The sequence below is a fragment of the Aricia agestis genome, chromosome 2, assembly GCF_905147365.1.
Source record: "Aricia agestis chromosome 2, ilAriAges1.1, whole genome shotgun sequence".
Classification (NCBI taxonomy): domain Eukaryota; kingdom Metazoa; phylum Arthropoda; class Insecta; order Lepidoptera; family Lycaenidae; genus Aricia; species Aricia agestis.
This window is the reverse complement of record NC_056407.1, coordinates 440420-467058: the sequence shown is the minus strand read 5'-3', so window position 1 is coordinate 467058 and position 26639 is coordinate 440420. Positions and strand designations below refer to the sequence as shown.

The 26639-nt window shown below is 40.4% G+C and overlaps 2 protein-coding genes across 2 annotated transcripts in view; one reads left to right on the top strand and one right to left on the bottom strand.

The window, feature by feature from the left end:
* The first annotated feature begins 4069 nt into the window (after window positions 1–4069).
* Window positions 4070–7131, top strand: LOC121739733 (TBC1 domain family member 23). Its single transcript, XM_042132283.1, has 2 exons — window positions 4070–4381; window positions 4536–7131. Exons 1-2 carry the CDS (start codon window positions 4359–4361, stop codon window positions 6526–6528), a joined length of 2016 nt encoding a protein of 671 aa, XP_041988217.1. The 5' UTR covers window positions 4070–4358; the 3' UTR covers window positions 6529–7131.
* A 1143-nt stretch (window positions 7132–8274) lies between these two features.
* LOC121739727 overlaps window positions 8275–26639 on the bottom strand; it is a 106366-nt gene continuing 88001 nt past the window's right edge. Inside the window, exons 5-9 of the mRNA XM_042132276.1 lie at window positions 23568–23701; window positions 19966–20106; window positions 19068–19251; window positions 17212–17360; window positions 8275–8286 (exon numbers count right to left, since the gene is read on the bottom strand). Of these exons, the coding sequence (XP_041988210.1) occupies window positions 17233–17360; window positions 19068–19251; window positions 19966–20106; window positions 23568–23701 (587 nt within the window). The 3' untranslated portion in view covers window positions 8275–8286; window positions 17212–17232. The remainder of the gene's footprint in view (window positions 8287–17211; window positions 17361–19067; window positions 19252–19965; window positions 20107–23567; window positions 23702–26639) is intronic.

The following is a 26639-nucleotide window of genomic DNA, read 5'->3' as shown; positions in this document are numbered from 1 at the left end:
TAATAAACTTATAAATTATCTATTATTTAGCTTACAAAAGTACTGATTGAAAAGCCCAAAAAACGTTGTTCAAAACTTACGTATTTTTAATGTTAAATCCACGTGTTTGAGGCATTCTTTGACCATTCTTATGGTTTATTATTTAGCGGAACCACAAAACTCAACAATATGTAGCATTAAATGTTCACTAAAAACCTTTATTAACACTTTTATTACATAAAATATGCAGACCGACTCCTTTGTTATGTCCTAGTAAGTAGGACATAACATTACACGCTTTTGACGCTTATACACCGATATAAGGCTCTCTCCAGTCTATACTCTATAGCAGGGCTTCATAACGTTATCGAATACCCGAAAAAATATCGTTACGTACCGGTATTTTCAAAATTAATGGTAGCCAGATAACGGTATTATTTTTATCGATATCTAGTAACATAACCAAAAAATATCGTTATAAAAATACCGGTAAATATAACGATATTTTCTGGTATCAGGTATGCGGTATGCGTCGTGCACCATATCTCACTCGCAGCCCAACTTCCGACTTCCGAGCACCAGTTTTATATACATGGGAGAGCCATGCTTCGGCACGAATGGGCCGGTTCAACCGGAGAAATACCACGTTCTCACAGAAAACCAGCGTGAAACAGTGCTTGCGCTGTGTTTCGCCGAGTGACTGAGTTTACCGGAGACATAATCCCCTCCCCTATTCCCTTCCCTTCTCTTCCCTACCCTCCTCTATTACCCTATTCCCTCTTAAAAGGCCGGCAACGCACCTGCAGCTCTTCTTATGCTGCGAGTGTCCATGGGTGACGGAAGTTGCTTTCCATCAGGTGACCCGTTTGCTTGTTCGCACACTAACAAGTCAAGATGGTGCTGCAATTTGTTTAGTCAATGAATGCAGAAAATTATGCAAGGTACCTATGTCCGTATTTATTTACTTGTTTTAATTGTGGCGAGTGCGGGGGATTGGCAAAATATGGATAATTATTCATATGTCTTAGTATTTATTACTAGAATTCTAAGTTTAATACATATATTTTGTAGACTGTAGTTAAAAGTATCAACACATATAAAAAAGGAAGCACAAAATTATATGATAGCATTTACAAAATATGTAGGTATTATAACACGGAGAATATTTTAAGGAGCGTATACCGTCGGATCAGAGACGCTTGGCACGGGGCTTGGGGCGGGGCGGACCGGTCAATTTCGCCGCGAACGATAGCACAAAGGGAATCCTACAATATGTATTACCAACGCACACTAAGGGCTAGGGTAGCTTCATTCTGCATCCTCTATCGGTTGTATCACGGGGAGTGCTCTGAGGAATTGTTCGTAATCATACCACCTGCAACTTTTCGCTATCGTCCCACGCGAAAAACATACCATCCTCATCACCTTGATAAGTAGCAGTCTTCCACAGTGCGTTTTTCGCGTAACTTTCTGCCGCGCACTGTAAAACTATGGAACGAACTGTCACCAGCAGTATTTCCGGACCTATACGACTTATTGAAGGTTTGCAGTTCAAGAAAAGAGCGTATTCCCTCTTGAAAGGCCGGCAACGCACCTGCAGCTCTTCTGATGTTGCGAGTGTCCATGGGCAACGGTAGTTGCTTACCATCAGGTGACCCGTTTGCTCGTTTGCCCCCTCATTTAATAATAAAAAAAGGGAAAAAGACCGCTACGCAGGTCTCCGGCGGCCTCTGGCGGCGCGGCATGTCCGTGGCTGCCCGCCATGGATCACATAAACCAGTTTACATGCAGTAACGCAGACGGCGCGGCGCGAGGCGGCAGCTAGCTCTATTCTCTCTAACTCCACTAGAACGAACGTCCTGAACTGACTGCCTCCACTCGTCGTGTGCTTTGTGTACCACCTCGCCCCGTCGTCTGCAAAACAATAGAGTCCGTCCGGCAGCCAGCGCACGGTGCACGTGCTGACAATACAATAATTTACTATACAAACCATAAATAAAAACCATAAATTAGTAATATTTGAACAAAGATACTGAGCACTGAACTACTGAGTACTGACCATGTCATCCTCATAAGACGTCATTTGTACTATAATATATACCTACTGGTCACCAGACACGTCTAGTTTAATTTTGTGCATACTGCATACTGAATTGACTGATCAAATTAAGTACTTATTTCACAAAAGGTAACGTTATCAAAGAACATATATTTACCGTTATAAATCCTATTTACCGTTATTTCTAGTATCGGGTTTTTCATACCGTTATCTATGCCCTTGAAGCAATAACGTTATGAAAAAATACCGGTATTTGAAGCCCTGCTCTATAGTACCTCAATGATGTGGACAGCTGTTGAGGTCAAACTTCTGTCATCTGTGCTGCTTTGAAAATCTATAAAAACAGCAAGCTGTCAATATGTGTCACTGTCAAAACTGACAACTGACAAATCATTGACAGTGTTGCCAACTTAGTGGAATTTCCACTAGATCTGGTGGTTTAGACGTACCTTTCGGCGGGATAAATTTGGTTTTAGTGGCTAGAGAATTTCTTAGTGGATTAGATTATTTAAGTTAGTGGTAGCTTCTACGTTAAATCACTAGTTTTTTTTCTTATGTTTCTAACCCTTGAAGACGCACACTGGAAACTTAATTATATTATTATTATCTTTATTCGTTTTGCTGCATTCTAACGCTGATATAGAGCGATTATTTAGCATGATGAATGTTGTCAAGACTTAACAGAGAAACCGGATGAAGTTTGATCGCCTTTCTTTCGTGCAAGGTTAGCACGCGAAGCAGGGCCGTCTCTAGCCCATGTGGCGCCCGTGTGCAAACATTACCCTAGCGCCCCCTAACAAGCGCGCGCGCGGTCAAAACGAAATGGGTACAAAGTAAAAGTACAGTTTGTCCGGCCGCTTATGGGTGAGGACTCTAAGCGGTGGCTTCTTTCGTTTCACCAGACGAACTATAGCACATCAACAGCACCACATAGGTACTGTCAAATTTCTCCAATATAACTGTTTAGTTATCTTTTTTAACAAACTTTATTGTTATTTGTTTGTAGATTGAAGTTTTTTTCGGTTTTGACCATGATGTGCTCTTGAGTCTTGAATGACCCTAACAAGCCTAACCCCAAAACGTAAATTTTATATCGCTTAAGTACTTCAATTTTACTTTAAATTTCATGTTCTATACTTATTAAGCATCACATCATCACAACATCGGTATTAATTCGATTTCATTAAAGAGCTCTAACTTCTCTACATCCGAAGAGCCAGCATGGCACAGTTTGTTTTCTAACTTAGAACACTGTGCTTTTTTGTATCTAAATTCAAATCCTCCCACTAGCTATTTTGAAAAAACGAGCGATAGGACACTCACTATTACACCAAATAATATAATCTTCATATAAGTGTTTGAAGGTTCGTTTCACGTTGAAAAATAAATATTATAATATTGATATTGCAAAAGCCGAGCCACTCATGGCGCGACTTGCTTTGCTGTAATTCTACAAATATAAGATGAGCTTTGGATATTACACAAAAATGTTTGCAAACTGGAGTTCTTTTTACGTTGGTCAATAAAGCGCGGGCGCGGGCCGAGTGCGAGTAGCGCTCGGCGCCCCTAGGACCGCGGCGCCCGTGTGCACCGCACACATTGCACCTAAGGGAAAGACGCCCCTGACGCGAAGGCAAATGCTGTAATAACAACATAATACCAAATACCGTATTAGAAAAATTAGAACTAAAGAAATTATTTCTTCACAAACTGAACAAGTAAATGGCAATGATTCCAATGAAGACGTTCATCTTTACTCTTTAGTTAAGTACCTACTTACCTGTACCTAAACATAGACCTAACTAAAGTTTTCCTTTTTGTAGTAATAAAAAATAATTATTTCATAATAATATTGTATTATTTTCAAATTATATTCAGATAGGTTGATGTTGTCTTTACGTTATTTAGTGGAATTCTGGTGGTTTGAGAGGCCATTTAGGTTTTAGCGGTTTCTGGTGGTTTACGTTGCTGAATTTGGTGGGTTAGTAAAAAAAAAGTTGGCAACACTGATCATTGAAAAAACAACAAGAATCGCGATTCGCGAAAGTGGAAATTGAAATTGAGAATTTTATTCATTGATAATAATATTATTATTATCTACACGGTGATCTGCAGTATTAATTTTATTAAAAAAATTAAATTCTGTGAGCTACGAAGGTGGTTCGAACAACATAATGTACTTGTTGAAAATATGATAAAATAAAAGTTAGTGCGTTAGTTTCATCACTATAAACTTTATGCCATGTTGGTAATCGTCGTGAAGTAGTGCTTGCGCCGATAGTAAATTGTATATATTATAAGAATATAACAGAAGACTACAATGGAGGAGGAAGACAGTACCTGGTAATGTAGCACTATCACTTGTTATCAATGTTTGTTTTACGATTGACAAAATCATTTCATCATTTGGTACTCTTAAAATGTGCTACCTTTAACTTCCTTATCAATGCTATTCCTTTGTGAAAAGTGACATATTGATGTTTTGTAATCCATTCAGGTTAATAGAGCTAGAGTCAGCGCTGCTAGATGGGTGCACACCACAAGAGATAAACACAATAACCAAGGGCAAGAAGATTCCAGAGAGTCTCAGGCCCGATGTCTGGCTGGTGTGTCTGAACTGTCAAGATGCCAGTAACCAGCTGCTCGCCTTTGATGAGATCTTTGACCTACCAAACCAGAATATATTGAGAGACGATGTAAAAAAATTCGTAACCAAATTAGACAATGATGACGATGAAAAGTTGTCTGTTATATCCGACATAGAGTCAATAATAACATTCTACTGTAAATCTAAATTGATGAACTACTCCTCCAACAACGGCTGGATAGAAATCTTGTTCCCCCTTTTGAGCCTCAAACTACCTAGGGCCGATACCTACAATCTATTCGAGAAGATCCAAAAACTTTATATTCCCTGCGGTTGCGTGGCCAACGGTGTTCCCTTTCACATCCTGAGATTGGTCCTCCAGTACCACGATCCCGAGCTGTGTTCATTTCTGGACACCAAGAGGATAACTCCAGAGATGTACTGCATGCCGTGGTTGAGGTCCCTGTTCGCCGGGACCTGCAACCTGGAAGTGGTCCTGTTCATGTGGGACCTGTATTTTCAGAGGTCTGACCCGTTCTTTATATTCTTTCTGAGCCTGATCATGATCATAAATGCGCGGGAGCAGCTGCTGCAGATGAAGGACGCGGACAAAACGACCATCATCCACAAGATAAGCACGATGCCCGGCGACCTGGACGCCAACGACGTGTCGGATTTCTGCTCGCTGGCGCACTACTACTCGCTGAAGACGCCGGCGTCGTTCCGCGAGGACGTGGCGGACGTGCTGTTCTCCGACAGCGGCGAAGACGTCACCGCCAAGCTGTACGCCGGCGCGCTGTGCCTGCCCGTCGCCGTGCACGAGCTCATCGCCGGTGCCACCGCTGACCCCGCCGACTCCGACGTCGTCAAGTTCTTCCTGGTGGACTGTCGGCCCGCGCCGCAGTACCGCGCCGGCCACCTCGCCACCGCCTTCCACCTCGACTGCGACCTCATGCTGCAGGAGCCCAGCGCCTTCGACACGGCCGTGCAGGGCCTGCTCAACGCGCAGCGCCAGGCGCTCGCCGCCGGCTCCGCGGCCGCCGGCGACCACCTGTGCTTCGTCAGCTCCGGCCGCGCCGAGGAAGAGCCCTCCGCGCACATGGTCGTCGCCGCATTCCTCAAGCGCGCCGTGCGCCGCGTCTCCGCGCTCGACGGTGGCTTCGCGGCCATCCACGACTACTTCGGCCCGCACATGGTCGAGTGCCTCGAGGACCACGACCCCGCCGCGTGCCTCGTGTGCGCGCCCGCCGCGCCCGGCGCCGCCGAGCCGCGGCCCGCGCGCCGCCCCGACCTGTCCGCCGTGCGGCTGTTCGGGAAGGTGTCGTCCGCCATGCGCGCCAAGGGGCAGGAGGTGCGCGGCAAGCTGATCGAGTACATCGTGAACCCGGCGGGCGGCGGGGGCGCGGGCGGCGGGGAGTGGCACGTGTCGGCGGCTGCGGGGGCAGCGGGGGCGCGCGCGCGGCGCTACCGGGACGTGCCGCCGGTGTTCAGCATCACGGACGAGGAGGAGGGCCCGCCGGCGGCGCCCGCCGCGCCCGACCCGCCCGCCGACTTGCGCGAGCTGCTGGGCGCGCCCGACGTGGTGGCGGCGTTCGCGTGCCGCGAGGTGCTGGCGGACGGCAACATGCACGACGCGCACCTGGTAGTGACGCGTGCGGCGTTGCTGGTGCTGCGGCACGCGGGCGGCGGACGCGCGCGCGTCGTGTCGCGCCGCCCGCTGGCGACGGTGGTCAAGATCACGGCGAAGAAGCGGCACCCGGAGCTGATCACGTTCAAGTACGGCGTGCCGGCGGGTGACGAGCTGCTGGTGCGCGACATGGACCGCTTCCTCATCCCGGACGCCGCCGCCGCCACGCGCCTCGTCTCCAACCAGATCGTGCAGCAGCTGGACAATACGCAGTAGCGCGCCGCCTGCGAGTGGTGCATCATTTATTTCGGTTCCTTGAATTTATACTCGTATTTCGTTCGACATTTTGGATACTACAATTTAAAATTATATTTCGTCCCGAACATCGACACTCTGTCCCTGTATTTCTGCCGGGTCTCGCGAGTCCGGATCCCTATTTAACGTTTTTTCTACACGTCGTTTGCACATAGTTCTAAAAAATTATTACATAGTTCTAAAGAATTATTTTCCCCGGAACTGGAGGCTTCTATAGATTATTTAACGAGTAAATTATTGTGCTGTACTATAATATTGTCCATTAAGTTAAGTATTTATAGTTTGATACTGTCGTAGTAGTGAACATGTTGGGACTTGGGACCGATCCTGTTGCTTACGATCCTCAGTGAACTCGAGTCATGCAGGCATGCGGCTTGCGGCGCGGGCGGCGTGCGGTGAGCGCGTCGGGTTTCACACTGAAGGCCTAAACTTAGCACCGTGCTCCATACATATCTAGATATCTCAGATGATCGCCACTAAAGTATACTCGGTGGTTTGTTATGATTTACTTTTCGGTAGTTTGACCTACCGAGCAGCAGGTACTGCGATGTGACATCACAGTATTTTAGCGACGGGAAGTTTAGCGTATCGCTCTACGACATGTTATTAAACGCAACATATAATGTTTATTTACAATGTATTTAAATGTTTACGACTTACGTAGTAAGTACATGTAGTACATTTTTATCATTTTAATATCTATAGATATATAAGAAATTATATTCCTAAAGCTAGTCCACGAGTAGTATTTTGTAATTCGTCATGCCCCGCTACATACCAACTGTTATTATTTTAAAGAGCCTCGAGTCTCGACTCGAATAGGGTAGTATAGAAAAGTGAGAGCTGTATCGTTTTGATTGACGATTATTTATATTTAATTATGATGTGATAAGATGGAGATGAACTAAGTTTTTATACAATCGTCACAACTCACGGCATAGCGCAAACTCATCAAATCATTAAGTTGTAACACATGATTAACCCGTTTCTAATGAAAATATTTTTACACAGGATACTTACAGCTCATCTTCGCTAAGTATGTTTAACAATGTTTACGAGGACAACGCAATATAGTACGCTATCCAGTATGAAATATACATTTAATTAGTGAGGAGGTTTCAGTATTTGTTTAAAATTGTGTAAATTAATAAATTATTGTTTGTCTGGCTAATGAACCTAATCATGTGATAAGTAGGGTATAAAATACTTTCATTTAACGTTTATGTTATGTTACAAAAATGTAATGATACACATAATATTGTTCGTTCATTCCATTAATATAATTATTAAAATAAAGATTTTTTTAATGTATGTCTAGTCTTTCTTTACATACAAACCTCAACTGGCACAACAACAACACTCCGAGATGAATATTAATTAGGTCCAATATTCTGATGGCAAAAAGTGAGAAAATAAATTGACTCTAGCAATACCGGGGTAATTGGATTAAAACATTTTGATCATTTTTTAGGGTTCCGTACCCAAAGGTTAAAAACGGGACCCTGTTACTGAGACTTCGATGTCTGTCCGTCTGTCTGTCTCCAGGCTGTAACTCAAGAACTGCTATATTTTATTTTATTTTATTTGTTAGGAAGACTTACAGTTCATTAAAATTAAGTAATATATAGTGAGATGAAGTTACAATTTTGAACCAATTACAAGTCTTCACATGTGAATTACAATTTTGATTATTATTTTTTAACAGAAAATTGAACCCGACTTCCAAGGAAAAACAATATTCTTAAAATGACCTAAAAAGTTTGAAATAATTCTTATTCTTCATTAGTGCCTTTTTCAAATCTCAACGAATTCTGTACTCAATTTTCATTCTTTTGAAGTCGGTACCAGCCCAGAACTGAGATACTTGACATAGAACTTAGCCAGTACCGACTCCAAAAGAATGAAAATTGAGTACAGAATTCTTTGAGATTTAGTCGAATTTTGAAAAAGGCACTAATGAAGAATAATAATTATTTCATACTTTTTAGGTCATTTTAAGAATATTGTTTTTTCCTTGGAAGTCGGGTTCAATTTTTTGTTAAAAAATAATAATTTTACTCATTTTAGTTATCTACAAGACAAGGCTTTATGCATAGATAACCACTATGAATATTAACTATCCATATTATATTACTGTAAGCGAAATTGTGGTAAATGCTTGCAGTTATCTAAACGATGCTGCAATTTCCAAGCTTTTATCTTTAAAGGTTCAGGAGTTCTGTTCAGTACCTTTGGACCAAGAGACACCTTCGTATGAAATTTCTCTTATTCGTAACATATTATGCTTAAGTTACTAGAAACAACATTTTAACCACTATGAGTGTTTTGATAAATTTCAAGGATTTCTCTCGATTGCTCATAGATGCCATCATCAGCTCACCGCTTTCGTAATTGTTATACAAAATTAAGATTATATCCTATACAACAACACAAAAAAAAACTAGGCCTTTACATCCGTTGTGGATGATTTATACAGTATTTTTCAGAGCGAAGTAACCACTCCTCAAATACTGTAGTGCCTGGGACAAGATTTTTAAATGTCCGTATGGTTGCCCAAGCGCATACGGCATTCTCGCATCATAGTCGGCCTAGTCCAGAGGAAAGAACTAGTCAATACGTCTGGGACCAACTATGTGCGGGTTTCCTCACGATGTTTTCCTTCCGTGTCCGTACTTGAGATCAGAAAATGTCTCAATTGGTACACGCCTCCACCCGGGTTCGAACCTGCACCCTCTAGGAGTTCGAACCGAAGGTCTACCCATTAGGCCACGGACGCTCACAACACAAGAATTTTGAAAATCGGTCCACAAACAGAGAAGTAATCATCAAAAACATCTGCTTCGATGCAAAATATCACGAAAAGTACCAATCATTGGGTTATAATGTGATGACCCATGGTATAATAATTATGATTGTTTTGATGATGATCAATCAAATTGAAGCCAACAGCTTATGCTTTCAGTTGTTTTTAAACAACAAAGCAACGCCGAAATCCCCGAACCTGTATATATAAGGATTCAAAAGTTCTGTTCGGTACCTTTGGATCCAGGGTATAACCTGGTGCGAAATCTTACTTTTTGGTAGCATTTACCTCAAATGCTTCAGAAAAAATTGAAATCACTATATGTTTCCATACAAATTTCAAGGAGTCCCCTCGATTCCTCATGGATCCCATCATCAGATCACCACTTTTGTGAACATGGTGCCAACCATCCATACCAACCTCGGATTCAACCCTATATTTTGCCACGATTAAACTACCATGGTCTTAACCAGACCAGTAGCTTAGACTCTTTCGAAAAAAACCCTATACAACAACAAAAGAATCATGAAAATCGGTCCAGAAACGGCGAAGTTATGGTTGAACATACAAAAATAAATAAATATATATATATATATATATATATATATATATATATATATATATATATATATATATATATATATATATATATATATATATATATATATATATATATATATATATATATATATATATATATATATAAACAGATGAACATATAACCTCCTCCTTTTTGGAAGTCAGTTAAAAAGGAAATATTATGCTCACTTAAAGCTACTTATTAATCTAAAGACTATGCGAACAAGATGAAAATTTACAACGGCGCGGTGGTACTAAGGTGACAATAATTTGGGAAAGATTTGAAATTAATATTCGCTAGATGTTTTCCTGTATTTCTAGCACTGGCGCAAAAGACGTCTATATAGGCTAGCTATAGCTAGACTTCTGAAATTTTTACAGATTGTGTACATCTGTATTCTGTTGCCGCTACAACAACAAATACAAAAAACAAAATAAATATTTAATCTCCCATACAAAAGACAATTTTCAGCCTATTTTTGCTTTATTGTGGTACGGAACCCTTCATGCGCGAGTCCAACTCGCACTTGATCGACTTTTTTTAAAATTTGCCATCCAAACTTGCCATCAGATCGTATACCTATACTAATCTGTAATTTATTCATTTCTTGTGTGGATTGTTCGTTCTCGTGAGGATTACTAATTTACGTAGCTCACCAGATGGCGCTGATACGGTAACGTTTTATAATTTTGTGCTAAAGCACAATATTTCCCAAAAAATTCCTAAAAGATTTTGATTCTAGAAGAATTTTAATTCAGGGTTCCGTACCCAAAGGGTAAAAAACCGGCCAAGTGCGTGTCGGGCCACGCGCAATATAGGGTTCCGTACTCAGGTTTATAACGTGTTACTCACAACATCATCTCAGTTAAGTACTTTCAAATGAATTTGAACGAAAAATTCCTTTATACTTCGCCGAACACATTTTTTTTAGTTGATCGACTATTACTCAATAACTTATGAAGTCTTCTTAGCCGTGATAGTTTTCCTTTTAAATTCAGCATATTTCCTACTCCCGTGATTTTTTTTACATTTCCAGAAACAACTGGTTTTAGCTGGTAGAAGGGGGAGACACTGGACTCAACAATTTTTTCCACTTTAAAACTTAATATTTCACAAATGGATCCCTAAATTGGAAAATGATCTATGAATAGGTACTCATAATATTTTTAGAAAACCTATCCAAGGACACCCCACACGATGGTTGGACGCGAAAAAAAAAATCATCCCCGCTTGATGTGTAGGGAAGGTACCATAAAAAAAATTAAAGATTTAATGTACCATGTTGTCGGCATCATTAATATGTACATTGATGCCAAATTACAGCTTTGTATGTCCTATAGTCTCTGAGCAAAACCGCCCAGACGGGTGGACAGACGGACAGACAGACAGACAGAAACTACAAAAATTATTAAATCGATAATTGACATCATAGCTCCTCATCTGGCAATAATTTTCAATGACTGCATTAAGAGTGGTGTTTTTCCTGACTTAATGAAGCACAGTAAGGTCGTACCTTTATTTAAAGCGGGAATTAAATCAGATCCGACTAATTACCGGCCTATTTCGATTTTACCGACTCTTAGTAAAATATTTGAAAAAATAATTTTACAGCAATTACTGTTACATTTTAATTTAAATAATTTATTACACAATAACCAATACGGTTTTACTAAGGGTCGTTCCACAACGGATGCTGGTATAGGTCTTCTTTGTAGCATATTTGAAGCTTGGGAGGAGTCACAGGATGCCTTAGGTATTTTTTGTGACCTCTCTAAGGCATTTGACTGTGTCGAGCATGCTACTTTAGTCAAAAAATTGCACCACTATGGCATAAGGGACTCAGCACTCAGCCTTTTGACTTCTTACCTCAAAAATAGGACTCAAAGGGTTGAAGTTAATAGTAAAAGATCCAATGGGACCAAAATAGAATTAGGTGTACCACAGGGATCCATTTTAGGACCATTTCTTTTTCTCATCTACATTAATGACTTACCTTATCTAGTTAAGGATAATGAGATAGTACTTTTTGCTGATGACACTTCACTTATTTTTAAAGTGAAGCGACGGCAGTCAAATTACGACGAGGTAAATAGTGCTCTCTCAAAAATAGTACATTGGTTTAATGTTAATAACTTACTTTTAAACTCTAAGAAAACCAAATGTTTAAAATTTACTTTGCCCAATGTTAGGCAAGTTCAAATCAATTTACTATTAAATGATGAGAAAATTAATTTGGTGGACTCCACTGTATTCTTAGGCATTACATTAGATAGTAAATTACAGTGGGGTCCTCATATTGCTAATCTTGCAGGTAAGCTCAGTTCTGCAGCATATGCAGTCAGAAAAATTAGGGAAATTTCTGATGAAGACACGGCAAGACTAGTTTATTTTAGTTATTTTCACAGTAGAATGTCTTATGGTATCCTTTTATGGGGAAACGCTGCCGACATCAATACAATTTTTGTGCTGCAGAAGCGAGCTATACGCTCAATTTATAAAATGTCAGCTTTTGAATCTCTGAGAGAAAAGTTTAAAGAAATTGGTATTCTAACTGTTGCTTCTCAATACATTTTGGATAATGTATTGTATGTTAGAAAGAATTTAACTACATTTAAAACTAAAAGTGATAGTCACGGTAGAAACACTAGAAATAGGCACAAGCTGGAAATACCAGTGATCAGACTTAGCAAAATAAGTAAATCTTTTAAAGGTCAATGTATACGCCTTTACAATAAAATCCCGGAAAACGTTCAAAATCTATCAATTAATAAATTTAAAAAAGTAATTAGAGAACGTTTGTGTGCCAAAGCCGATTTGTGTTTGTGTGCCAAACGGTCAAAGATTTCCTAAACGATAGCACATCTTGGGAGTAGGATGGCTGCTTGCAAGGCTGCTTCTACATTTATTATATGTGACTTACAATTGTGTATTCATATTGTATAGATTAAGTTATTTACTTTGTAAATTTTATTTTTTTAAAAGACAAATTTTCCACTTTTTTACTAAAAAGTGGCCCCGTGCGAGTTTCTTACGCCGGTTCTTCTCGCCGGGTTAGTTCCCGAACCGGTGGTAGGTAACATGTAGTTCAACATTCTGAAAATATTTGATTCAAATTTATTCAGAAATAAAACAATTTTTTATTTTTTTTATTTTACAGACAGACGGACGGACTGACTGTTGACTACGGAACCCTAAAAACGGGACCCTATTACTAAGACTGTCTGTCCGTCTGTCTGTCGCCAGGCTGTATCTTAAAAACCGCTATATAGCTAGATTTCTGAAATTTTCACAGATTGTGTGTATCTGTTGTCGCTATAACAACAAATAGATACTAAAAACAAAAATCAAAATAAATTAAATATTTAAAGGGGGATTCCCATACAAGTTACAACAAACGTAATTTTTTTTGCTATTTTTTGTTCGATATTACCTAATAATGGCAATAAGTAGGCACTTGAAATGTGCATAAAATAAGTACTCAGTTGTATTTATACCTTAAGAAGTAATTAATAATATTTTTGCTCTATAATGGTACGGAACCCTTAGGTCTAGTGGGTTAGTAGTGCACCAAACACGACTGCACGCCAACTGCAACTGAACTGCAATCCGACTGCGCGTTTGGTTTGCAGTTATTGCAGTCGTGTCAACTGCATTCAAACTGCACTTAAACTGCAATTAGCGGTTGGATTGCAGTTGAAATGCGGTCCGTCTGTATAGACCCTTAGTGCGCGAGTCCAACTCGTACTTGGCCGAATTTTTTATACTTACAAAAGTATATTGACTAATATGAGTAGGTAATATCGGTTTCGGTGAAGGGGTCATACAAATAATAATGCACATTTAATTAACAAAATTAATTTAATCGAGTAGAATATATTTATATTTTTACAATTATATTTAGAACTCGGAGTATATTACAGACACAATATGATATGTTTAGTTGCCGCATTACAATTTAGAGAAACCTTAAGATAATCACTAAAGTTATCTAGAAAGAATCGTTTATCTAATAAAAATCTCTATTCAGCCGTCCATATCTAAAATTCTCTACATTAAATAAAAATTTGTGGTTTTTACATTCGAACTACTTACGCGGTAATTTAGTAACTTTGGTCTTAAATTACCGGTGGTAGGCGAGTTACCCAGCGAGTATCAGAACTCAGGAGTAGGTAGGTATCCGAGTAACTTTCGTCATTGGTGGACCATAATTTTTCTCGTCATAAGTATCTAATAAGTACTAAGAAACAGTAGCGCCTGCTACCTGATACAAGGTAACACAAGGAATCACCTATCCTACATTAGGTATAGGATTAAATTTGAAATCGAAACAAGCGAGCCACTACAAGCAATGAAGGCTACAGACGTGCTCCGGCCCCGGTAATAACCAGCTGTTCGCTGATAACACTTCTGGCAGCTTTCAAGAGTCCAGAGTTAGTGCAGGAAAGTGTAAAAATGGTGGTGAGTTGCCATCGTTTACCCTAAAGATCTGCCTTGGTCCTCGGCCCTAGCGTTAGACTAGTACACTCGTTTGCGACGGACGGAGGTCGATTCTCGGGTAAATTATAATGCACCGTAACTTATATGTTCGTTGTTCCTTTTCGTAATGTCGTAAGGGCCAATATACAACGCGTCGTGGCTTTGCGTCGTCGAAATCTGCGGATTTATTATTATGAGTTTGATGTGGCGGCATGACCGCCGGATTTGGTGGTGTGCTAACGCAGCTACGTGTCTTAAAGCTGAATATTTATATCGCAGGACGCAGCTATAAATAAATGTATCAGGTTCGATTTAGATACGTCCGCCCGAACGCGCGTAGTTGTGCGGCTCCACCGCGAGATCACGAGCAATTGTTATAAATTATAATGATGGAAATGACGGCGCGATCGCGCCGCTATTTAAAGTCGTTACATAATAATAATTATTATGCTGCTCGTGATCTCGTGGCAGGCAAACCGCTCGTTCACGCGGACGCATCTTGCCTTTCGGCCCGAAATGTGGGTATTTTACCTCGATATTAAAGAGCCCGACTCAACTTATCTCGGTGAAGAGTTCTATGTGTACTTAAATTTTAAAGTAGGTATAAACTTAAGCACAAAGACGCTCGCGAGTGACGGTGGTCCCAAATGTAGTTTTAACTAAATGGTATGCACATAATATTAGAAGATATCATTTTGTTGTACTAAGCAACACAATGAACGTTTGACATTTTTATAACTAGTAGGCAGCCAATAATAATGTCCACCCTAAAAGCTGCTTGCAAAATAAAAATAAATATCTACTAGGTACCCCGATCGGGAATATAATATTTTGAATTAAAATACATGTAAAGTGTAAGTTACAACCACTTTTTATTACGTCACTTATTTATTCTAATCTTAGTTTAGTTTAAGTCACAGGAATTGATATGTATGTGTTTGGCGATTTTAACAAAATCTAGGCACGTCGACGGCTTGCACCTACGAGTACGCTGTGTTACTAGTTTTGTAATGCTTAATATTACATTTAAAACATTTCACCTTTAATTCTGTCGCCTCTAAAATTTTTATCGTCTCGAGGTGATAGAGGTTGAAGAATTTAGAATGAGATTATTATTACTCAGATGTCGCCGAAAACTCTTTTAAGTTTTACATTAAGTGGTGTAATTGTTTCTAGAGAAGTAGAAATAAAATAACAACGTTCCTTACGAGCTAAGTAAATAAGTAAGTAATTAACTAAGTAACTGAGTACTAAAACTGTGTAAAATATAACTGAGAATATTAAAAATAGTACAATTTTAACTTAAACTTATCAATGCCTAAAACAGTACAAGAGAGAGTAAAGACGTGTTACACAAGTATATATATAAAAAGTATATAAATAGACTATTATTTTAGCTATTAGTAAGTCTTAATAGTTGTAGATACTAATAGCTAAATATTTTTAAATACTTAATAGTTTGTCTCCAATGAGCGGTAATAAGAAAAACAGCTTTAAGAAAATTACTACATTAATTCAAAATGTTAGTACAAAATATATCTGTTACGCTCAAAGACCGAAAACGCTCAGTGAGCGAAAAAATGGCTCACAACGCGTTGTGGTAATAGTGAAACGGCCACGACGCGTTCTGGTAATCACAGAAATACCACAAAGCGAAATTCGTGTCGTGGCTGACGTGCTATTCGACCACAACGCGTTGTGGTAATCGAGAAAAGCCATGACGCGTTCTGAGCATTTAAAAACAGCCACGACGCGAAAGGCCGTGTTACGCAGGAGTAATTTTATAGCGCCCAAGTGTGTGCGCAATACACAAGAGCACTCTGGTTTCAATGAAACTAGACCAGATACGCAGGGGTAATTTTATAGTGCCCAAGTGTGTGCGCAATACACAAGAGCACTCTGGTTTCAACGAAACCAGGCCAGTTACGCAGGAGTAATTTTATAGTGCCCAAGTGTGTGTGCTTGTAAAAGTCGGTCCTGCACCTGATCTCTCGCTCCATTGGGTTATGAGAGTAAAGAATAGTGCTCTTGTGTATTGCGCACACACTTGGGCACTGTAAAATTACTTCTGCTTAACTGGCCTGGTTTCATTAAAATCAGAGTGCTCTTGTGTATTGCGCATACACTTGGGCACTAAAAAATTACTCCTGCGTAACGTGCTCTTGTGTATTGCGCACACACTTGGGCACTATAAAATTACTCCTGCGTAACTGGCCTAGTTTCATTGAAACCAGAGTGCTCTTGTGTATTGCGCACACACTTGGGCGCTATAAAATTACTCTTGAGTAACTAACCTGGTTTCAGAACGCGTCGTGGCCGTTTTCATTAGGGCCACAACACGAATTCGCGTCGTGGCAGTTTTTAAATGCTCAGAACGCGTCATGGCTTTTCTCGATTACCACAACGCGTTGTGGTCGAATAGCACGTCAGCCACGACACGAATTTCGCTTTGTGGTATTTCTGTGATTATCAGAACGCGTCGTGGCCGTTTTCACTAGGGCCACGAATCGAATTTCGCGTCGTGGCCGTTTCACTATGACCACAACGCGTTGTGAGCCATTTTTTCGCTCACTGAGCGTTTTCGGTCTTTGAGCGTAACATATCTAAAAGTTCGGGTGTAGCGAAAAATAAACAATTAATATAAATTTAAGAAGAGCGTGAAATAGACAAGTAAATACTAGCGAAGCGTCACTTTAGATTGTAACTTCTACTGATCACACAAGCTTCAGTCCTCTCACTGGCCTCGAGTCTTTTCACTCGCAGCGAGAAATCCTTAAACCCGAACCACCCGCGTCCTGCCGGCAGGTTATGAGAGTGCCGCGTGCAGGACTGCGAGCAGGGCCAGCGCTGCGGCGGGTCGGCCGGCGGACGACGTCGGCGCCGTCAGGTTGTGCGGCTGCTGCTGCTCCGACACAGACGGCTGCAGCACCTCCACTGGAAATACCACGAGACAACGTCAAATAATAAAAATGTAGAGAACGGGAAAGCACAAAGGACACTTTTTCGACATCTTTTTTTTTAATAATAATATTATGTATTGTAGACTGATATTCGTAGGTATAGAGAAAATAAATGAATGAATTTCAAACATAATATTATGCTCTACTAAATGATGATATTGTTAGGAAGTTTCAGTGATTATTCCGAACGAAATATAATTAGAATTCAATACTCTTTTAGCTACCACAGCTTTACTGACAGAGTAATGCTGTACACACATAAAACATAATAAATACGCTCCAGTCTCTATAAGTTAAAAACTTAAGAAATATTTGAGGTTCATGGTATACCTTTTTTAACTTTTTGTCGAGTAGGTCGACAAGTACTCGAAATCTGTCTTCAACTGTACATTAATTTAACAAATTGATATAAGATTAGGCTCCACGTCTAGGACGCGAGTAACCGATCGTCTCCGGATCGGCTGGTTCAGCCCCGGGCGGGGTGACCGATGAGTCCGCGGGGAGCGCCGACTGACGCCCGACCGCTAGTCGACGTGTTTGTACACGATATTATAACATGTGTTAACGAGAGTAGTAAGGAGTATCGACGATATATCACCGTGTAATTTACACGATACTAAACATGTGACAAGCCGTATATATCAACATTGAGGAGTAAATACTCTCTTTTATACTTATTTACGAACAAAATTTGGAAGTCATTTTTAAACTGGCACACGTATACTCAAGAAGAGTAGTACTTTAAGTGATATAATAAAAAATAAAAAAAAAATACGTTTATTAGAGACTATCACAGCCCATAGCGGTAAGTAATTAACAATAATTTTAATCCTATGTTAGTAATGATAAAAAGTGATTAAGTTTAATTTCACTATTTGGCGTATTTGCGCCACGGTACCGGCGCACTAGAAACATGGACATGGACGTGCTCCCAGTGCGCCGCTATCGCGCCGTCAGCTTGCCCACATATCGCCTTCAGTATGCTGTTGTCACTCTCGCGAACTCTGTACATCAGTGACGATGTACGCTTGCGTAAAACTGACGGAAAGTCGTCAGTTCTAGCGTCAGCGAACATTCCAGATGCACTGCAGTATCGCGGGAGCGCGAGCAGCATCCTGAAAGCGTTATTGTATTGGACACGAAGAGCGTCAAACGCCCGCCTCGTATATGCCACCCACAGGGCGCATGTATACAGTGGTTGACAAAAAGCTTTAAAAAGTGCAATTTTGACCTCCACTGTACACCGCGCAAACCGGCGGGCTAGCATATTGCAGCGCACGGCTAACGCTCTTCTTGCCCTCTCAATATCATCATCATCTCTGAGATCCTCGTTAATGATATGTCCCAGGTATTTAAATGTTGATACTATTTTAAGCGCGGTCCCATTTATAGTAACAGGTGGAACATGCACAGGTTTTGCTTTACCCACCTTAAAGACCAAAAGCTCACTCTTGGAGACATTATATCTAAGGCCGTGTTCACTCGCATAGGCCTCACAAATAGACAACAGCATATAAGCCCGAAGCAATACGTTATTCTTTATTTGATACATTGCATCATTGTGTAGAATGTAGATACACGATGCAGGTGCGTATCGATTGAAATACATTCAGTCGCTTGCGAGTTGCGATCTGCGAACGTTTGGTAGCATAGACCATATAGCGCCTCTCACGTGTCTCACCTATGACGGTGTCGTTCCTCATGTCGGCGAAGGTGTCGTGTATGCTGCGGAACTCGGGGATGGTGCTGACGCAGGCCACCTCCAGCCGCCCGCTCGCCACCAGCTGCAGCTCCGACACCGCCACGAACAGCCCCGCCCGCGCCCGCCGTCGCCCGCCCACCGTCGACTGGGACAGCGCCTCCGTCTGAAAGTTCAAAGTTTTTAATACAAAATGTAAATTCGTAACGCCAAAAGGTTCTAAGGTATCGTTTATACGAAATTAGAGACGCTCACGCATCGAGCACGTTGCTGATATTATATTTAGATGGTCGACGACGGTGTCGTAGACTGCTGCTGATCTACGAATATTTCGTACGTAGTTAATTATGTGCTTCAAGTCGTAGTCAGTTAAATGTCTTCGAGAATTTCGTAGACAGTGCGTGCTTAGCGAGAATTTCGTAGATCGTAGACGGTTATTGGTCTACGAGATTTTCGTATATATTGTAGACGGTCTACGAGATTAGTCTACGAGAATTTCGTAGACAATTGCGTGCGTGGTTTACTCGAACAATGATTTATTATTGTGATTTATACAGGATGATATTAATGGCTTATGTATTTATGAAAATTAAAACGTTAGCTTTAAATATATTATGATTTTACATTAAAGTAGCACCGAAGTCGCCTCGATCTTTGCCTGATGGAGTGGGATCTGAGATTTAGAAATTGAGCGTTAGCTACTGTGGGGTTTACTAGTGATCATGCTCAAGGATGTCATTCAGAGTGGAGCCGACGTGGGCAAACATCAGTGAGGACAGAGGGTTTCATGCTTATACTGCTGTAGTCATGCGGCATCTACTGTGACTGTTAGTTGAGTCGTCAGGGACTGGAGGCTGGAGGTCTACGGTCATGCGGGTACCTCTAGGCGGGGCGCGCAGCCCGGGGCTCGGGTGGCGGCGTGGGAGGCGTGCGACAGGGAGAGCACGGGCGGGGGCTCCGGCCGCGGCCCCCGCCTCTCCGGGACTCTGTATTGGTGGGAATAGGCTATCAGGTCATTCATCTGGAAAAGACAAACACATTGCAGAGAGGGGAGGACAGGAAACAGTCTACGCTCTACAGGGTTACAGGTAAAACAGTACATTAACTAGCAGTCGCTACTATTAAAGGTACAGAAGTAAAACAGCACACAGAGGATGTTACATAGAAAGCGTTTAAAGCTACATCCACTCGCTATTTTTCTGGTTCTACATGACACAGCTATGTTCTTATTGGGACAGAAATAATTCTAGATTCCCAAACTCATTATTATTTAGGATGTAGTGGCTATACGCTATGAATTATTGTTTTACCAAATATATTATTCGGAACTCATGTATATGTTTGGAACAGTTTTATTCAACACTGCGGTGTTTCAGAAGTTAATTTAAACTTGTGTTAGGGGGTAGAGTGCAGGTAGACTTGTAGGCGTCGGTTGCTGCTATTTTTATAGGACAAGGCTATTTTCTTCATAAAATTTTGTAGTGAATACGTAATACTTTAAGTTACGTATAAATAAATAAATAAATAAACGTTTATTCAGTAATCTGGACACTACACAAAGTTCTGTAGATATAAATTTAAAGATACCACATCATACAAGTATCAGAAACACACAAACAAAAAAAAATAACAAAAAAAAAAAATAACAAAACAATACGTATATTATATTATCTGAAATAACTATGAGTACCTTTAGAAATCCTCAATTTTGTTAATCCTAGTTTTATATTCCATTTCAGTCACATAGAGTTATATCACTTTTGTTTATATTTACTTAAAATAAAAACTCTCGGCTCTAGATGTTCAGTTTTCCTTATATTATCTCTAAGCAATGTTGTATTCCAATTTTCGTCGGGCCCTAATAGTAAACACTAAACAGCGAACCCACCACACACGCATATCGCTATAACGCCCACAAGACACCATTTCACATCGCAGTACACTATTAACGATTTAGGAACAACGTTATACACAATTGAGACTGTATAGGAAATCATGCTTTGTTAATAAAACTTAGTAGTATTCTCAAGTCTGTGTAATGCTAAGTACTCACATACGGTTTTGCTCGACCGAGCCGGCTCGATGCGAGCCTTCGAGCTGTGAGTTTTGCGGTCCACATAGCAATTATTACTCAATTTGGAGTAAAACTATCGAGCAAAACCGCATGTGAGTACTTAGCATAAAAAAATATCAAAGAATTTAAACTAGAATTAAGTAGAGCCATAACAAAGTCTGTAGTCTGTTTGTTTGAATAGCATTGGCGTTATGATTTAACATTCTTATCATCATGTTTTGTACACAAAATATCATCTCCCAAAGGGCACTCAACAGTCAGTATCCTTTTCGAAACGTTCATTAGGTAACTAGAGCTTTAAGTACATTTTACGATGCTCTCCGATGCCCTATAAAGTGTTTGATACTTGTTTGAAAGAAAGTTGTTTAGATTGGAACTGAAAAGACATACATATATTATAAGCGTTTTGAATAGAGCGTGTTAGAGGCGTGTGACGTGCGTTCTATTGACACACATCACATGGTGTATGGTCTTTTGTCCGCCGTGACGCGTGTCGGGTGTCGGGAGCGGGAAGGAGTGTTGTGGGGTGTTGTACGTTCTATTTACACATCGCTCTTGTGGAATGTTGTGCGTTCTATTTGCTCACACACTAGTGTGGCGTGTTGTGGGATGTTGTCGGTGTTCCACATAGCCCTAGTCTCTCGCCGGCGCTAAACGAACCGCCATAACAAGTTACGAGGCGGGTTTTTATTGTCTTGGCCGATTGTACAAGCGCCTGGCGGTCTAACCCGACACACAATATCCTTGATTAACTAACAAAAACGAAATGTTTTTCAATGTTTACTATTGAGGGGACATGTGTGGGAAGAAATCACGCTCATCAGGTTAAAGCCAACATACATTTCACTTTTCAGGCGTTGTGTACGTCGCGCCGTCTTTAGAAATTTCGAAAGCGTAATTTAGGATTTCTGCTACAATTTTCAGGCGGTTTATATATTTATTTATAAGATTGCACATGCAACGAGACTCAATTAGCATTATAAAGCATGCATAAGAAAGTTATTTTCATCAAAATTTTAATATAAATACAGTCATTGAAATGCAAGCCAGGATATTTTATTGAAAGAAAAACAATGCAATTGAAAGGTCTGTGCTAGCGCTTTTCACACAGTGAAACGGCCTATTCGTTTAAATCAGTTCTCATTTTTAGCTGGTAGGGCTCGGCCCTGCGTTGATTAGTTTGAGCCAGATCTCCACAACGAAGCCCCTCCAGTTTTATATTACCGTGTTATTGTGGATAATGTGACCAATGCTAATCATCGCTTATCAAAAGGTACTTTGTATTTTGAAACATTTTGAAACATTGAAACATATTACTGGAAGTTTGACGCTAGTAATTTTTTGTATATTAAAAATTACTTTGAACAGATTTTTTTATATTTTCATCCATCTTAATATTCTGCGATAAGTGGTTTGTAAATGTACAAAGCACATGACATGATAATATGGTACTTAAGTAGTTGATAACTTTACTAAAATTATACTTAAAATAAGGAGATTTGCTTCGTATTCTTCGCTTTGTTCACTTGAATAGCTGCCGAAACAACACAATATTAATATTTGAACGTGTCGGTTGTCGATCCCTATTTTGATAAAGACTCTATAGAGCGGGTGGCGAGTCAATTACAGGCAAATAAAGATTTTCATCGAATAATGAAGTCGCCGAACTCAATTGTGTTGTGTGCTGACTTTGTGTGTGTGTGTGTGTGTGTGTGTGTGTGTGTGTGTGTGTGTGTGTGTGTGTGTGTGTGTGTGTGTGTGTGTGTGTGTGTGTGTGTGTGTGTGTGTGTGTGTGTGTGTGTGTGTGTGTGTGTGTTACCCGTTTAATATAATTAATGTGGTGAAGTTTCGTGGCTGCGGGGTATAAAGGCAGCACGTAGGTGGTGGCTGGCCGCTGGTGCAACGGCGGCTACTTATTTACATAAATTACATTGCAGGAAGGTACGCGGTAAATCACGAGAATCTTGTGCTCCACTTTAAAAAGCTGAATTTGTTTATTCAGATTAATCTGAACCTCAGTTAAAAAAAAGATGACCTCCTTCGCAACGTGATAAGCGAAAAATCGCCACCTCGAATCATTATAATATTTTCTCCTTGTTGTTTGTAAAGCAGAATAATTCAAACCATTTAGCTATATTCAGTAAGGACATTAACATCACCTAGCGTAATGTTAGTCCTAATATCGCCAATCATAATATGATTCCCGTGCCGACGTGACGACGTCTACTTAAAGTAGCCCTCCAACTTTAGTACCTCTTCTATGTGGTCTGTGCTTACAACTCTTACAAGTTACAACATAAAAATTACTTTCACAAAATAACTTTACAAAATTTGACGTATGCAGTATATATGTGTGCTGTGAAAAGCGTAGACATACTTAGTATTTATGTGTGTGTGTGTAGTGTCACCTTGTTCCCGTTGACGAACCAGGTGATGTGCGGGGCGGGGGCGGCGGGGGCGCTGGTGCAGGACACGCGCAGCGTCTCGCCCCAGTGCAGTCGCCGCCGCGGGAACTCCACGCGCGGGTTGTGCTTCTGAGGCTCTGGAAACAACACCTTCTTTTTAGCAACTAGGCATAGATTACAGCTCTAGAGCTGTGTTTTAGATCCTAAGATCGCACGGCACAGTACGGCTGGAATGGACGGGGAATTCTCATGATTTTTCTAGATCAGTGATCAGTCGGGTTGTTGTTGGCAATTGGCAGCTAGCGATCAGCCAGTAACGTGCGTATTGGCAGCTATTAGTAGCTGTTGTACAATTTACATGCACCGATTACCCTCTGCAGTTTCGCCGAGCGTTCTCAAAGTTGTACGCGGCATTTACATAAAAAATATGCAGTGTTTTTTAACATTTTGATATCTTAAATAGCGTGTGGTTTGGGTGAACTCATAAAACGATACAATATGTTATTCATAGCTGGCGAGGGGCGGTCGGGGCGGTCGGGGCGGTCGGGGCGCAGGGGGCGGACAAACGAGTCTCAGTAGACTGTGGAGTGTGTAATGTAACATTAGGGTAATGTGTACTCGCGGTATATTTGTTCCGGAATAAATCTGTATGCTTAATATTAGTGAATTCAAAATTTTGCATGTTTATCGATATTTTAGCACTTTTTTATTATACTTTTTGCACACAACAAGGTACATAGGCGGGCTCAATGCCTTTAGGCTTCCTCTTCCAGCCAACCTTTGGGTGATGTAGAGAACTAGAGACAAGATGAGGTAGAGGCAAAGTGCATATAGTTTTTACGTATAATATTATATCAAAAATAAATACCTAAACGGCGACCGGTCTACAACTATGGTTTACAATTAATATAGAGGTATAATTGGTTAGTTGTAATCGAAGTTGGATTACAATTAACCAATATTTTCACATTTGGTGGATTGATTTTAAAGTTATATGCTAGTATGTTCTTTAAAACGTTTAACATTTTTAATTTCAACGTATAGACTAGATGTCTAGTAGGATCTTATATATTTTATGACCATAACCTTTGTTGTTAAAATAACGTCTAATTAATTGTGGAATTTTACTTGAAATTATGTACCGACATAAATTTTACAGCGATCTGGCCACCAGCGCTATTTCTCACTTGTCCACCTCAACTGTCCACATAAACTGACTTTATCTTTTATGTGACATGTTACTTACAAAATATAATATTATGTTATAACTTTTTCTGTTACGAGTATGGTATAGTAAAATAAACTGCTTGCTGATCTTCTCAATTCTCCAACTGTGCTATCAGAGAAATTGATTGACAGGCAGACAGCGGGTCTACGTATCTTGGTCGGGTTACGTCGAGCCAATGTAAATATCACAGGACTTCCCGTAACCGAACCAAATTAAATGCTTCCCCACTAATTTACAAATAGTAATTTAAAATTGCTCGCTGCAGTAATTACAACAACTATCAATAATAGTGCAGTTTTAATTAAATGTGATTATGTTGAATTTTCAATTGTACGTTGAATATGTTAACATATTTGTTTTATTTAATTATTTCTTTGTGTGGCCAGAGAGTTTCTGAATAGACATCATATACCTAGCCCCCAAACCAAACCGCATCTAATCATGATGATTAACTAAAATAATTATAACCCTTGGACGTCACGTCAGTCTGTATTATGTGCTGACTGCGTTGTGCTATGTTATGCTACGTTTCTTGGTCTCGATATAATTAGGTTTACGTTTCTTCGTCATTTTGAACACACCAGTTCAAAATGACGTCATAATTAGTCACAGTTCTCATTGCACCGCGACGAGGTGACGCGATGTACTTTTAAACGAGCCATTGGTAATTGGAACAGGCAGCTTAAAACAGCGGGCGGCAAGTTTGTCAATTCAATGTGTATTATGACCCTTATACGAAACAGTTCATACCCTAGGGTCTAGACACTAGTATCATACACAGTTGCAGCGATACACGTGGACTTGAGTCGTCTCAACCTCGGCGTCGACAGAGTTTGGGCGGGCGGCGCTAAAAGCCTCGTCCATTAGGCGGTTTCCTGGCTGCGCTCGCGGTTCCGCCCAATTAGCCGCTAGTGATGGAAGTCGGTTAATTATATCACTTATCACTATTAGCCGACGGTTTCCAGTTACCTTTTATTAAAACTTTCATTAAGTATTCATACTTCTTTTGAGAAATTTTTGTCCCTATTGTTTAGGGCTTAGCGTAGGTCGTACGATGGAAACAAAATTAACATAATACGGTCTAAGTCACGGAGCAAGCAAAAAAAAAAATACAAATTTGGATATTTTACATGACTTTTAGTTAGTACCTCGCCTCATGGTTTTTTTTTTTTTTTTTTTTTTTTTTATTATTAAATACTCTTGTCCCTGATTTTTATTCGAGGGATTTATGTTCTGAATACAATTTATACTGTCCTATGTCTATACACTTATCTCCTATTTCTATTTTGTGTTCTGTTAATACTATTTACTCCTTTTATTATTTTAACACAATATAGCAAAAATTCTTCCCTATTTTTCTTATCTTTTACTATTTCCTTTATGCTATCAACATTAATTTCTAGTCCTATTTTCATCTCCAGATCATATTTTGGCCTCGAGTATATTGGGCATTCTGTTAGAAGATGTGGTACATCTTCTATTTTACTAGGGTCACACCTGCACGATGGGCTCTCTTTGCACCTGAAGCGGTACAGATACCCAGAGAGCCCACCGTGCCCGGTCAGTGCCTGTGTTATTTCCTTATTGAGTTTAATCTCCTTAAAGACCTTGTGAGCTGCCCCTATATCCTGTGCGAACATTTTAGTGACACCTCCAGTAGTACCCTCTTGGTACCTTCGATCCCACTCACGAAGAGTTTCCTCACGGATTAGCCTCTTCGCGTGTGAGACCGGACACAGGTCATAATGGGGTTTAACCCTCAGTCCAACTGCAGCTTCTTTGGCCAACTCGTCAGCGCGTTCGTTCCCTGTTAGTCCCACGTGTGCCTTGACCCAGAACAGAAATAT

Bases quoted from the DNA above. Each gene is read 5' to 3' on its own strand.
- LOC121739733 (XM_042132283.1), top strand. From the start codon at position 4,359: ATGGAGGAGGAAGACAGTACCTG. The intron at 4,382-4,535 runs GTAATGTAGCAC...TAATCCATTCAG, and splicing joins GAGGAGGAAGACAGTACCTG to GTTAATAGAGCTAGAGTCAG.